General features: G+C 44.5%; 1 protein-coding gene across 1 annotated transcript in view; it reads left to right on the top strand.

Moving 5' to 3' along the window:
- Nucleotides 1-490: 490 nt before the first annotated feature.
- LOC140721342 (NACHT, LRR and PYD domains-containing protein 3-like) overlaps nucleotides 491-15,667 on the top strand; it is a 37,215-nt gene continuing 22,038 nt past the window's right edge. The window contains exons 1-6 of the mRNA XM_073036183.1: nucleotides 491-622; nucleotides 7,553-7,721; nucleotides 11,925-12,017; nucleotides 12,904-13,070; nucleotides 13,967-14,138; nucleotides 14,235-14,300. Of these exons, the coding sequence (XP_072892284.1) occupies nucleotides 11,957-12,017; nucleotides 12,904-13,070; nucleotides 13,967-14,138; nucleotides 14,235-14,300 (466 nt within the window). The 5' untranslated portion in view covers nucleotides 491-622; nucleotides 7,553-7,721; nucleotides 11,925-11,956. The remainder of the gene's footprint in view (nucleotides 623-7,552; nucleotides 7,722-11,924; nucleotides 12,018-12,903; nucleotides 13,071-13,966; nucleotides 14,139-14,234; nucleotides 14,301-15,667) is intronic.

Below are 15,667 nucleotides of genomic sequence, written 5' to 3'. Positions count from 1 at the left end.
TTTCCCACTCTGAACTTTCATTTGTGCTCACCAGCCTATTACTTCCCCCCGGCTCCCCGCTTTCCCTTTCTCCTGTTAATAACACTCCGATTCTTTCATCTCCAGCCCTTGACCAGCCCGTGACTTGACCACCTATCACCTTCCTGCTCGCCTCTTTCCCCTCCCTTGTTCAGGTGGGAATTGTGTGTCGGACCGGGATGGGAATCGAACCCGTAACTCTGAGAACCGGGAGGTGGAGCGATGGCGACGGGGAAGATGCAGAGGGAAACATTAAAAATGTAGCTCATGTACATATGAAATAACGTGTAAAATGCAGCAGGTAGGAGGGGCGAGGAGCAGAGTCGCCGGTTCAGACGGGAGACCCTCCACCGTCACCAGAATCGGTGTCTCGCTCTCATTTCAAACGCAGATCTGCAGCATCTCAGGTTTTCGCTTCCGACGCCCCGCCCCCGCTCTCACAGTCTCCGGATAGGCGGGGTTTTCTTTCCGTTCTCTGTTGAAGCGGATGGTTGGCTGGGAGCGGGTGGACCGATCGCTGTCTGCGGGACAAATTGATCAAGTTCTCACCGGTCAGTATTGAGGCCAGTCACTAGGGTTGACCGCAACCGACAATTTCACATCGGTGAGTACTGAAGCCGATCTCGGGGGCGGGGTACCTCATGTTGGGCAGAGAGTCCCGTTAACTTCCTCGAACTGGCGGCCTCGTCCCGGATCCTGGAAACAACCTGTCGTGGTCGGTCCGGCTTATGGGACCTTCACACCGAACCGCCTGAGGTGAGCCGCCGCTCAGCCCCTGGTGTTCTGGTCCCAGGAGCGGGATGAGGTGGTGATGCCGAGACTTAACCCATCCATTAAGATGTACCTGGGGAACTTTACCTCCATCACCCGGCCCGATATCGAATCCAAACTTCATCCGGATCGATGCCTGGGGTCGATAATGGTATTACTTTTTTCCCAGCAGAATGGAAATGGGCGTTCGGCCCGTTGTGTCAATGCAGACAGCGAGGGTTAAACGGAGCAATGGCACCCTCGGGAGACTCCTCCACGAGTATGAGTAGCTCCATCTTTCCCCCGTTCAGACAGGACAGTGAGATTCAGATCGCTCACGTCCTCTCTTCCATTTCTGCGACTTGATGGCATGCAGCCAATGTTTCCCGATGCGTGGCCCAATTAATGGGCGAATTAAGGTTTTTTTCCATGTATCTGGGATTTTCGGAAATGTGTACACTCTTCCAGTATTTCCAAAGGAGCTGTTTAATATTTCCCCACGATTAAAATGGGGAATCTTTATTTTTTATATGTACTGATGTACAGTGAAATATTGTCTTTGGTGTCATCCACACAGATCAACACATTATAACAATACATTGAGGTGATATAAGGTAAAACAAAAACAGAATGTAACAATTCTCAATGTAACTCATTCTGGTTACAGAGAAACTGCAGTGCAGGTAGATATGTGATGCAAGGTCTTGTTAGACTGTTAGGCCAGGGGTCCATCTCATTACATTGGGGAGCATGCAGTTCGCTTCTTACTGCAGAATGGAAACTGTCCTTGAAACTGGTGGTATGTTTCCATTTTATTTTGTTTTCGACCTGAGAGAAGGGTGAGAAGTGAGATTGTCCAGGGTTGTGGGGATCTTTCATTATGTTGGCTGCTTTACTGAGTCAGTGGGAAGTGCAGACAGAATCCATGGAGGGGAGGTTGGTTTCTGCGATGTGCTCAGCTGTGTCCACAGTTCTCCGCTATTTCATTCAGTTACATGAAGAGCAGTAGCCGTATGAAGATGTGAAGTATCGGGATGGGATACTTTCTGCGGTGCATTGATAAAGTGTGTAGAGTAGAAAAGGGCATATACCAAAGTTCTTACGGTTTGTTTTCGCTTTGTTATATTGGAATCCGTTACCTGCTAGTGCGTACTATTATTTCAGAATCTGTGTAGCTGGAGGACCATCAGAGATCGCCCCTAATCAACCATCTTCTTCAACCTTAGCCCAGCCTGTATCCCACCACCTCAATGCTATACATCGACCATCTTGTTCAACCTCTGTCCAGTCTGTATCCCATTGGTGCAATGATATATTTCAGCAATCTCTCTTTCAAACTTTGTCTTCATTCTGAATTTTTGTTTTGCATTTTTTTCAGAGTGTTTTTTTTTATAGCTAGGACTACCAGACAGACAGACATACTTTATTGATCAATTGAATACAGCATGTAGCAGGGTAAAATCAGCCATTTCAATTTTTGGTTCACTGTTACAAACTGGCTGCAGTGTTAATCTTTGTCATAATGGAACTCATAGCATCTGATGTTGAGCTTGTTACTTCCTCCTTTGGTTACTTTTGGTGAGCCATTTCCTCTGTTTCCAGGGTAACGGCCCGTCAGAGCTGCAGCAAGTGTTGCAGTTTTTATCGCTCTGTGGTCACCGCCTCTCAGCGTAGAGACAGTGGCCTCGGGAGCAAATGTAACAGAATGATAGTGGGAGGAAAGGATGCTGTGAGCATTGACTGTATGGAATGTGTTACACCAGGGTCAGAATGAACTCAGAACTAACAGAGTGGTTGGGGTGGGGTGGCATTTATAGTTCAGGGTGGCAATCAGTTACTATCTGTGCACTAAAATAAAGAAGAAGTTCTACAGGTAGAAAATACCACAGTTGCAGGAAATTTAAAGTAAGGAGGTGAAAATACTGGAAACGCTCAGCAGATTGGCAGCATCTTGGACATTCTCAGTTCTGGAACTGGGTCTTCCACCATTTGTCCTTTCAGAGATGTAATCTGATGTATTGAGTTCCCATAATTTTCTACTTTATAATTTTACATTTTGTTCCTGTTACACTGCAGGAAACATGGCAGCCAGCTGTGCTGGGCAAGATCCCACACGGCAGGAAGATTGTGAACAAATGTGCTCAGTTTAGCTGGTGGGATCAGGCTGAAGTGTATCCGCATCCTCTATATAGACCGGGGAACCAGCCTGAGCACCGACCCCGGCAGAGGGTCATTAGGTTCCAATTCCACCTTAGTTTGTGAATCGGAAATGGCAGGAACACCACGGCAAATTGCCGGCACCAAAGCGTCTTTGTATGGGTGATGATATTGGGCTGGTGATTCTGAGGATATGGAACTGACAGTAGACGGGTCTCAGTCCAGTTTGGTAATTCGACAGCTGGGATCAGAATTTTCTCAGACTGCAGTGAATCTGAAATCTCAGGCGGTTGGGAGTATCCTGCTCTTTTGATATTACCATATATTTGGATTTTTTTTTTACCAAAATCTAATTTGGTTAGACCAAAATCTGCACTTGTTTGTACTACTTTGTCCAGGGGGATTTGTGGGTCTTCTGCAGCACATGCTATTAGGGTGGTATCTTATATTGTTGATGTAAACACCTCCAAAATTATTCCTATTCAGGTCTTTTGTTTGTCTGAGAATCATTTCACTATAGATATTAAATAATTTCAGTGAGGCAACGCATTTTGGTCTAACTGCTTATATTATCATCAATTTTTACCTCCACTATTCAATTCCAATATAAATTTTGAAGCGGTAATTGGTCCCTTCCGTCAATGTTTAATTCAGTAAGAATTTGAAATAATTTTTCATGTTGCACTTTGTCGAATGTTTTAGTGAAATCAATAAAATATAAAAAAGACATCATTCTGATTATTCAGTTGCCTTTTCTGAAAGTATTCGCAGGATGAAAATTGCGTTGCTAGATCCACTATCCTCCATAAACCCATATTGAACTTTAGAAGATTTAAACCTTAACTTGTTTTTAATTTGACTGATAACAATTCTCAACAAAAGCTTTATAATGTGACTCATCAGACTGATTGTTCTATAATTTTCGCAGTCAATAGTTCCAGGAATTTTAGGCAGAGTTATAAATACTGATTTCAAGAGATCGTCAGGCAATACACCAAACTCATAGATGCCATTAAACTCTTCAAAATAAATATCTATGCCCAGATCTTCTGGGGCTTGTATCATTTCCACTGAAATTCCATCAGATCCGGTGGCTTTACCTTGTTTCATAATTTTCATTGCTTTAGTTATTTCTTCTTTGGTAATAAGTGGGCCAGAATTAGGATGTTTAATACTTGGGGGTTCTCCTCTATTATCTCAAAATAGCTGCTCTACATACTGAATCCACCTCTCACATACTTTATCTGGATCTGTTTGGATGGATCCGTCTGCTGATCCTATGCATCCTGTAGACGAGGTTTTCTTAATGCCAGTAACTTTCTTAATTTTCTGGTGCATTTCTTAGCTGTTGTTAATACGTCATTCCACTTCATTGCATTTTTCATTCAGCCATTCTTCCTTTGCAATATTGCACAATGTTCTGGTCTGTGACATTGATTGTCTGTCTGTAAAGGCAGAGGAGAGCCTGGACATACTGAGAATGATATTGATTGTCTGTCCATAAAGTTACTTTAGGCACAGGAGTGTCTAGAACCTGAAATTTTAAACCAGTAGTGGGTGGGGTGTGGATGGTGGGTTAGTGAGTAGAGGTGTTGATCCCGCTTGCTGCTTGGGAAAAATAGCTGCTTTGAGCCTGATTGTCCCGGCGTGGATGTTACAGATGTTTAAGGTAGCACCAGAGTCGTAAAGAGAGTTTTGGGCATATTGACCTTTATAACGCAGGCTATTACGAAGAGGGGCTGGGATATTAATGCCAGAGTTCTAAAAGACACCGTGATTCCAGAATATGCAGAATTGTGTGCAGTTCCGGTCAGTTACTGGGAGGATAGATATCGCTAAGCGTGAAAGAGTGCCGGGAAAATTGCACGGACATTGCTGGTATTTCAGGAAATAATTAGAGTGATAGGTTGAACAGGTTAGAACCTGATTACCTGGAATACAGGGAAATGAGGGGGTATCCTAGCAGGATTCCAACTCTTTATGCCATTTGCCCGTGCAATTAAAGGAAGGTTCCATGGACACCAGGTTGGAAAACCCTGCTAGAGATGTAGAAATCTATGATAGTATAAATAGGGTGAATGCAGGTAGGCATTTTCCCCCTCAGGTTGGGTAAGGTCATGGACTTAGAGCAAAAAGTGACACATTTAAGGGGAATCTGAGGGGGAACTACTTCACTCAGTGGGTGGTGCGAATGTGGAACTAGCTCCCAGCAGAAGTGAGAGATGAAGGTTTGATTGTGATGTTTGGGTAGGTACATGGATGAGGGAGGTATACAGGGCTGTGGTCTGGGTGCAGGGGGATGGGACCACACCGAACATGGCACGGACTGGCTGGGCTAACAGTCCTCTTTTTGTGCTTTAAAGGCTCTATGAATCTAAATTGAAACTTCTACACATAATCGACATTTGTTGCAGACGGGTCGTATCCAACAATGTGTTTTTATTTTAGACCAGCGTCTGCACTGCTGAGAGTGTAGTAGAGCAGGAACCACAATGAGATTTACTGAATGCAACTCGAAAGGGTAAATACAACCACTGGAATTTTAGTATCAACATTACAAAATGGCTGAATGGTCAGTTCATATTTGTCACAATGAAATCGAGAACGTGTCACACTGAGTTTGTTATTTCCCCGCTCGGTTATCTTTGCGAGGCACTTCCTCCGTCACCAAGGCAACAGCTCACCAGAGCTGCAGAGAGTGTTGAACACGTTTATCGCTCTCTGGTTGCTGACACTCAGCGGAGAGAGAGTGGCCTCAGATACGAGGATGCTTTGAGCATTTACTGTCCGGGATGGAATGAAGAAGATTGTAGGGATTGTATTTAGGCAACTTTGTTCTGGGTGTCAAACACCTTGCAGTTAGTCAATCGTTTCTTCATCAAAAGAAACAAAATAAAAGGTCTTGTACTGAGTTTCCAGTGCTATATTCCCAACTTTACATTTAGAACATATTGTTCCTGTTACACGACGGGGAAAGTGCCGGCTAATTGGCCTGGGCTACACCGCACTCAACAATAAAATAATGAACAATGTGTTCAATGTAACTGTGGAGGAAATTTGAAATGTATCAGCACCCTCTTTGCGACCGAATGCCCATGTTTCCCGTCGGATCCCTGTCCAGACCAAGGATCATCAGGCTCCAGTTGTGTCACGGGTTGGTGTGGGAGTGTAAGTTTTTGAACTGGGATTAGCTGAGACACTGCCTCATATTACCGGCATCAAAGAGCCCTGGGAGAGTTGGTGCTTGCGATGTAATCTAGGGATGTGGTCTCCAGGAATATGGAACTGTCACTGTCTGGGCTTCGGTCTATGTTGGTGCTTTTACAGATGCGGCTGGATGTTCCTCCTTCTGCAATGGAGCAGACGTCTCCGGTGGCTGGATATTGGTAGCGTGAATCTCTCATTGTGAGATGTGGGAACACCTAGTGTGAGATGTGGAAAAGATGTTCGGGATGTGACCCTCTGAGGTTGGATCTTGGGATACCACGCATGTTTTGACCCAGACAAAATGAATCAGGGGATCAAGTTGACCGGGTTTATGAGATGTTGAGCGAGTATTTCTGTTCTGTACTCAGATGTTTGATTCTATCGTTCCTTTGGAAGCAAAGCAGAGAATGAGTTCCCATTCCATCGCTCACAGGGAGAAGCTGTGAGAAAATACGCACCAGTAGACATAGACCGGGGTTTCAGAATTCAATTCACGTTTGGAAGTTCCCCCTCACTCTCACCTGTTTATTTGCCAGTGGGAGTCAAACAGAAACTCAAGATGCTGAAGATGGAACAGAACATGGAACAGTACATCACAGGAATAGGCCCTTCGGCCACAATGCTGTGCCAGACCAGCTGAAAAGTAAATCAACCCCCCCCCCCACAAAATCTAGGGTTGTTGGGGGGGGGGGTGAGGTTGGGGCGGGAGTGATTATTTACGCCAACAGAATAACAACAAGTCTGGATACATTGGAAATGAAGAGGGTGTCTGGATTTGACCGAGAGTCTGGGAACTAAGGTTGCTGCCTCAGAATAAAGAAGCTTTACTTTAAATCTGAGATGAAAGCAATTACTTCAGCCAAAGGTTGTTTGATCTGTGGAATTTGTTACCACAAAGGGCGGTGGAGGCGATCGTTGGGTATATTCATGTTCTGGATTGCTAAATAGGTTGAGAATTATAGCAGGAAGCAAGAAGACGGTGTTGGAAAAATAATCCTTCATGATTGATTATGGAGCAGACTAGAATGACCGAATCACCTAATTCTACTCTTACATATTATGACTTGTATCTTATACCATGACTGAACGATGACTTCCTTGTATCCCATCACAAACAATAGAAAATCTTCAGATGCTGGAAATCCAAGCAATACACACAAAATGGTGGACTAACCGAGCAGGCCGGGCAGTGTCAATGGAAGAGAGTAGCGTCGACATACAGATGCTGCCTGGCCTGATGAGTTCCTCCAGCATCTTGTGTCTGTTCTTTTGTATCCCATGTCAGGCTTTGTAAAGAGTGAGGGGAAGTTACAGATTTCTTCACTCTGATCAAGACATATGCGTTCCAGATTTAAATTTCAGATTAATGCTTTGTTCTCGTTTGTTTTAGTAACATACTTCATTATTTCTCTGGGTAAAGTTAGACCTGCGATGAGCGATTTATTGGAAGAAAAGCACACAACTGGAAGCAAACCACAACTGAAGACAAGGGAAAAGCAACAAGGAAACCAGCCCGAGGACTGAGAGAACCAATTCGAGAGAACCCTTCTGAATCGGAGTTTCCATTGATTCAGTCAGGAGAAAGTTTGGTGAGTCTCATTTACCCAAACACTGGTCCTTTAGACATTACATTTCTGTACCAAGGAAGATAGGAAATAGCTGGAGAGAGACTGAATAAACCTAGAAGTGCCAGTTATGCCAGTTGCAATCATTCCAGATCTGCCAATGTGCTGTCAGCATCAGTTCTGTGAAGCCACGCATCTTCCTCATATTGTTTGCTCATTTCAAACGTGTCACTCCTGATGTTTCCTTGCTTGTTGTGTTATGTCATAATAATCTCAAAACGCGTTGAGAATGTCCTCCCTTTATAAGACGCCGCATTTGTTTCCTGTTATAGTTATTGCAGAAATGTGGAATCACCATGAACTACAGCAACATGTCATTGACTCCTCTGTCTATTGCAAGCTGCAATGATATACTTGTCCTCGAGTATATTGCCGTGCAGGCCTCTGCTAAGAGCAAACCCTCTCGAAGCCAAATGTCCCGGCACCACATTTCATTCAGTCTAAACTAGCAGATGCCAACCAATAATTTACATTTACATACCCTGTCGTCATCAAGTACTTTTCTACTAACAAATTGTCAGAACCTATGAATCTATGATTAAGCGGAAATAGGTTTTGCAATGTTCCCATTTGACCCTGTACCATGGGTTATACCTGTACTTGAGGTGAACGAATGTCCTTGCAGCCAGGACTGCTGGAGCTGCAGGAATCGGTTTAAACTCAGTGATTTCGGCTGGAAAGCAGCGTGTTGGGTCACATGATGAAGCTGTTGATATTAAGATATATCCAATGTCCAGAGAGACTGGCTGTGGACTGGGCATCATGTAGTGAAAAGCAGCAAAAGCTTCCGCTCGCCTCCCCACTCCCCCTCCCACCCTCCTATTTTTTGCCAGTGTTAATTGCAGGAGTTAGGAACTCTTTCTACTCACTGAACACTGAAATTAAAGCCTGTGATACCATTCAAATCCCAGTTTCTTTATAAAGAATGGGGTTGAAGTGTTATCGAGATGAACATGGGGAATGTGTAACGAAAGTTTAAATCAGATCAGCCGAGTGGTCCACTTATGCATTTGTTGTGTTGACTAGAAAAGTTCTGACAGTTCAATTAGTGTAAGACAATATAATTTCTGCATATTAATTATATTGTGGAACTGAAAAGAAACACTACATTGATTAACAATATACATCGAGATTTGTGCGTTAATGTTGAACCCCAGCGGGTTGCGGATCGACCATGACTCATTCGCTCCCTGTTCTCTGTTCCTGGCTCTGCAGTATCCCTGTCTACCACGCGAACGAGCTAACCGCCCCGCCCACTGTGCCACGCGCGCCCTCTCGCGGAGCTTCGTCACGCTCGCGCTCCCGGGCTGGCGTTGAGACGATTTAAGCATTCTGCGCGTGCCCGGTATCTCTCTTAAAGTGACGTGAGATTTACTTGTCTCTCATTGGTGACAGCAACTGCCATTTTAGCATACCAACAAATCGGGATATGAGCTTTTTCATTAAGGAGTTCCCTCCGTAGACCCCGCCAGGTGTTTACCACCCTAACTCCTGGGAAAGATCCAAAAAGCTAATTTATTTAATGCCGCTCTTCCTCTCCAAGGAGTCTGTAAGGGCGATGGATTGAAGTTCACTCAAACTATTCTCATCAGGCACGGTCCCCAATCCAGACAGCATCCTTGTAAATGTCTTCTGCGCGCTCTCTATAGCATCCATTTCGTTTCCTGTAGTGAGTTGACCAGAACTGAACACTGTACTCCCAAGCGGGGTCTAATCAAGGTCTTGTATAGCTGTAACATTACCTCTCACTCTTGAACTCAATCCCATGACTGATGAATGCCAACACACCATATGCTTTCTTAACAATACTGTCAACTTGGGCAGCAGCTTTGAGTGTTCTATCGACACAGACCTCAAGATCTCACTGATCCTCCACATTGCCAAAAGTCCTACCATTAATATTATATTCTGTCTTCAAATTTGACCTACCGAAATTAACCATTTCATACCTGTCAGTATTGAAGTCTATCTGCCACTTCTCTGCCCAGTTCTGCATCCTATCTATGTTGCACTGTAACATCTGACAACCCTGCAGACGATCCACAACACTCTCAACATTTGTGTCATCAGCAAACCTACTAACCCATTCTTCAACTTCCTCATCCAGGTCATTTGTAAAAATCACAAAGAGAAGGGTTTCCAGAACAGATCCCAACAGAACACTATTAGTCACCATCATCCTTGCAGAATTTGAACCATATGCAACGGCACTTTGCCTTCTGTGGGCATGCCAGTTCTGGATCCACAAAGCAATGTCGCCTTGGATCCATACCTCCTTCTTTTCCGAATGAGCTTTCCATGGGGAGCCTTAGCTAACCTCTTCCTGAAATCCATATACAGTACTTCCACTGCTCTACCTTCATCAATGTGTTTTGTTACATCGTCAAAGAATTCAATCAGGTTCATAAGGCATGACCTGCCCTCAGCAAAGCCTTGCTGACAATCCCTAATCAGATTATGTCTCTCCAAATGCTCATAAACCCTGCCTCTCAGGATCTTTTCCAAAACTTGCCCACAACTGAAGTCAGACTCACTGGTCTATAATTTCCTGGGTTATCTCTACTCCCTTTCTTCAACAAGGGAACAATGTTTGCAATCTTCCAATCCTCTGGTACTTTTCCTGTCCCTATTGACGATGCAACGATCATCGCCAGAGGCTCAGCAATCTCCTCCCTCGCTTTCCAGAGTTGCCTGGGGTACATCTCATCCAGTTCGGCGACTTATCGAATTTTATGACTTTCAAAAGCTCCAGCAATTCTCTTTGTTGAAGTCTATGCACACAAGCGTCTCATTCCACTGTAAGTCATCTCCACAACTCCCAAGGTCCTTTTCACTTGTGAATAACGAAGCAAAGTATTCACTAAGTACATCAGAATATTTTAAATGATCGGCAGATTGAGAAACATCTGTTGAGAATATAGCGGTGAAGTCTAACAAACCAAGTTGCCGTTACTGGCGACCCCACAGATTTGTTATATTTGCATGGCGTCCCCTCAGCTCCAGTGATGATTGTTACAAATGACGGTGATATGTATTCAATCCTTTATTAGCAATCAGCAAACAATCTTGAAGCGATGAAACTGAAGTGTACCCAAGTGTAGGTTCAACGTGTAGGATAATAACAAAAGATATGACATCCCTCAGTCTCCAGATGTGAACCACATGGAATAAAGCACAAAAATGTAACTGATTCCCTTCACATTTACCACACCCCCAGTGATGCGACAAGTTACCATAAAAAGCATCATAAATACACAACGCAGAATACACTGCAGATAGAGAACAGTTACACGGCTCCTACACACAGGTTCATCTCCGATACAGGGTTTTCCTCCTGAAATATGAAAATACAGTCTGTCTTGTTGAATAATCCCAGCATTTTATATTATTTATGTCAAAGATTATTTTCCCAACTAGCTGTTTTGGATGTATGGCGGGTCTACATTGTGCTTAACAAGGTGCCATGTAACTATCTGATACTAACCAGGTGATATGGTCAAATAAATCTTGACCGATTTTCAGTGATAATAATGGTTTTAAAGTCCTGCCGGAGAAACTATCGTGGTTCAGTCAAGATGTCCTGATGCTGTGGTTGAGATTGCATTGTTCAGGATGTCAGAGTGTTTCAACATAGACTCAAACCATATATTACCATTGGTGTCAAAGCCAGGCGATGTTAAACTGAAAGGAGACGGTGAAAATCAAGTGTGACTGAGAAATTCATAGACTTCAGTGATGATAGGGATAGATGTAAAATTGGACAGCAGAAATGTTTTAACCCACACTGCTGTAACACTTGTCCATTACTCACCACAGCGCCACCTGGAGGAACAATGCCGTGGGCGCTGTTTGCTCAACCTGGCTTGCCATTTCATTGACACGTCACTCCCGATCCAAAACGCAAGATTGGTTCCTAAAAGGGAATTGCCAGCAATATAGCGAGTAGATATCGCGGGGAATCCCTGCACAGTATACAATCCATGGAGAGAGCGGAAATGGACATTGTGTGACTGTGGGTGGATGGGCACAGGTAGACCAGGCCATGTCAAGTCTTCAGTGGACAGGTCGAAGATGTTTGGAAGTGTTTGCCTCATTTTAAAACAAAACTGTGTTCTCCTCTAAACCCCAATTATTGTTTGATCCTCTTGTTATTTTTTTTTGTGACAGAGCAGCAAACACTGATCACACCTGTCCTCAAAATGGATCAAATTGCGAGCAGTGAAGGAGAGCCAGTGACGTCAACATCGGGAAAGGACACGGGTATGTTGGGCAGTTATTTTAATTTTTAAATACTTTGCGGATTCTCCGTCTGTGTTTAATTCAATATCGACAATTCACAAAACATTTGTGAAAACCGAGCAGACAGATGAGAGAGAGAGAGTTAACATCTCTGGGGGAAACACAGTCACACGTGGAAGGAGTACATTTACCGTCTGCTCCTGCTCCTCTAACAGATTGTGATGCACATTTAAATAACGAGTTACTCCAGAAGACAAGACATTCTGCTGATGCTAAACGTTTTGGCCAATAAAAAGACACACAAGATATTGGCAGAACTCAGCAGGTCAGGCAGCATCCATGGAGAGGAATAAATATTCGACGTTTTGCGTCAGGATCACAAGGAATAGAAAGTAATGTGGCAATATTTAGGATTTCTTTCCCCTCATTTCCAGTCCGATAAAGGGCCTTGGCCCGAAAATTTAATTGTTTATTCTCCTCCATAGATGCTGCCTGACAAGCTGAGTACCTCCAGGATTTTGTGAAAAAATTTCAGAGATTTGCTGAGGAAGGGGTTGACCAGGCAGGCAGACAGTAACCCAGAGGAAAGCGGTGGTGATGGACAGTACTTGGAGACTGATTGTGATGGGTTACTATATTCTCAGCAATAAACAGAGTCCTTTCCAAACAGAGAGGTGTATCCCCGGGGACAAGAAAGAGCAGCCTTCGACAGATTGAACTATACCCTCTCCTACATGCCCTGCGCCCCCCACCCTCCGGCCCAAGCTCATTCCTCACTACACCCCTCCCCGTCCCGATATATATATATATTCCGGACTGTGTTTGGTGATTTTGGGGTTCCAGAGAGAAAGTTACTGCCCAGTATAGGTACGGTAATTTCTTTAATGCTCCTCATTGTCTTTCACAGGTCCGAGCTCAGCGATCACCGAGCTCCTGGCGAGCTGCAATGATTCCCAGCTGCTGCGGTTAACGGACTTCTACCGGGACAGGCTGGAGCAGGCGATGGAAGGAGGGGTGCACGGAGTGAGCCTGGCGTTAACGGCCGAGAATCAGTTCAGCGGAGAGGAACATCGGGTGAGTGGGAGGGAGAATGGGTTTGAATTTTCACACATCACAGGACTGATGGGTGTCGGAACTCTCACTCATCAGGTATTAATTTAGATAAAAGAACAACTGGGAAATAAATACTGTACATACAATCACAAACATGTGACTCTGAAGCAGTGATAGAAAGGGGTGAAAAGACCCCGCGGACTGGTGGGTGGCTGCTCAATGTTCAGAGTGAGTTGAGCAGGTAACAGTTGTGTGGGCTCACAGTATTAAATGGAAATATGTCAGGAGGTTTCGGTTTGGGAAGACCGTGCAGCGTGACGGCAGGATGTCAGTGAGAACGGGGACATCATCAGTGGGTGCCACAGGAGCTCGAGTGTGTTCTGTTCTGGGTGGAGATAATTCTGTTACAGTCCCTAACGGCAAGCGGTGTAGATCGGGGAATACTGCCATGTTGCAGTGTGAATAAACCTCCACTGGAAAAGGCAAAGGAAAGGTATCACATATCCTCCAGTAATCCGCTGTCATGTTGGACACTGGCGTCGTCATCTTTTCTGCAACTTCTCTGTGACCGCTCACTTCGTCATAAAAAAAACTCCTGTTTTATTTCTTCATCTGTGATCGTTATTTTCTGATTTCTGTTTTACACTGTCAAAACCGGTGAGGAATTATTTACGGATTTGGAGCCACGTCAATGAAGCGGTCACAGACCAGCCAGGATCTCATTGACTGGTGGACCAGGTTCACGGTGAATGTCCCTCCGTGTGCTCTGCACTCAGAATGTACAGTCCATGTCCAGACAGGATCAGCACCCGTCCGGGTGACTGCTCAGTGTGATCCCGTTACAGAGCACATCATTTACTTCTCATTCTCTGTGTGAATCTGTCAGTCCCCAATATGTTCACTGTTACTCTTCACAGATAATCTCTGATCTCGCTAATAAGGGAGAGAGGGCGGACAGTTCTAAACTCCTCCTGAGCCTAGTGATGGAGAAAGGCTCCCGCGCCCGGAGGGTGATGTGGGAAACCTTCGTGAAAATGCGGAATGATGCTCCAATGTTGGACAAAATACTGAAGGAAATGCAGATATATGGTGAGATAATATCAGCGATTAATTCAAATTTTGATTGAATAAAGTACACTTTAAAATTTTACACATCATTCCCTCAATCTGTTTAAATTCAAACAGGTTGTGATCCCTCCCATCCATCAAATCCCGCTCAAGGTTTACTGAAGGTTCTCAGTGAGCTGAAAGGTAAGTGAACATGCATTGAACATTGAAGATTAAAACACTGGAATAGGCCATTAGGCAAATAATATTGTGTCGAAACAGCTGAGAAGTAAATCAGACATACCCAAACTCTAATCTCTCCTTCCTGCACAATGTCCATATGCCTCCATCCTCCTTACATCTATGTGCCTATCCAAATGTCTCTTAAAATGCTTTTAATAGTTTGACTCTACCACCTTACCGGGCAGTGCGTTCCAGGCAACCACGACTCTCTGATTAAAAATCCTACCCCTCACATTCCCCTTCCTTCTACACTCACTCTCTTTTTCAATGTATTCCCCCTGGTACTAGATATTTCAACTGTGGGAAACCGATTGTCTCTGTCCACTCTATCTATGCCTCTCATAATCTTGTAAACCTGTGTCAGAGCTCCCCTCGGCCTCCGATGATCTGGAGAAAACAATCAAAATATTTCCAGCCTCTCATGACAGCACATGCCCTCTGAACCAGGCAGCATCCTGGTAAACCCCTTCTGCTCCCTCTCTAAAGCCTCATCATCCCTCCGGTAGTGGGGCGATCGGAACGGTACGCAATGGCCCAGATGAGGCTGAAACAGAGTTCATCAAGTTGAAACTTGACCTCTGTTTCCACCAACGGTTGTAATTTGCGTCTGGCGGTTCAGCTGTTGAGCCACAAGGATCTGACCAGGTAAATTCTGGCACTGTGACAGAGAACACAGTGAGACGCAGGGAAACATTTTGTTAGAGAGAGAGTTTTCACAGGGCATTTTGAGGAAAGAGGCAGAGAGCTGGCGAGTTTGAGGAAAGTGGTCACACCACTCTGGGGCCTGCAACTACAGATCCCACCGGAGTCTGAGTGGAGAAGGGGGCGATCTGGAGAATGAAAAAAAGGCTTATATTTCTTCACACCAAAAAGTCAAAACCTTCTCTTGCCAGCCACTGCCCCCTCCTGAACAGCCTCATCCTTAGCCATTTTCTAAACTCCCTCAGTTCCTGCAGATTATTTTTTCATAGAGTTGGGCGTCCACTGAAGTTCCAGTCACAGAATAGTAATAATAGCATCACTTTAATTAGAGAAGCAGGTAACATCCCAACTGGTCTGTTCAACCACAGAGCAGCAGATGAACCCCGCTGTGTTCACATCTGCACTCCCTAGTGCAAACACTGCTACAGCGTTAGAGAGGGTGAGACTGGGGGACATATTCCTCAGCTCAGTCCACAGAAGCTGAAATTCCTGTCTGCCAGTGCTGTGTGATAGACACTGTGGAAGGGTGAGAGATGGGAATTAGGACAGGGAAACCGAGGGTTGTGGGATCGCGGCAAGCAAAGTGCAAAGGACTGAAAATATCTATAAATAATATTGCAATTAGT

This window comes from Hemitrygon akajei, unplaced genomic scaffold (assembly GCF_048418815.1).
Source record: "Hemitrygon akajei unplaced genomic scaffold, sHemAka1.3 Scf000054, whole genome shotgun sequence".
Taxonomy (NCBI): Eukaryota; Metazoa; Chordata; class Chondrichthyes; order Myliobatiformes; family Dasyatidae; genus Hemitrygon; species Hemitrygon akajei.
Note: the sequence above shows the minus strand (reverse complement) of the source record. Positions and strands in the feature narration are given on the sequence as shown.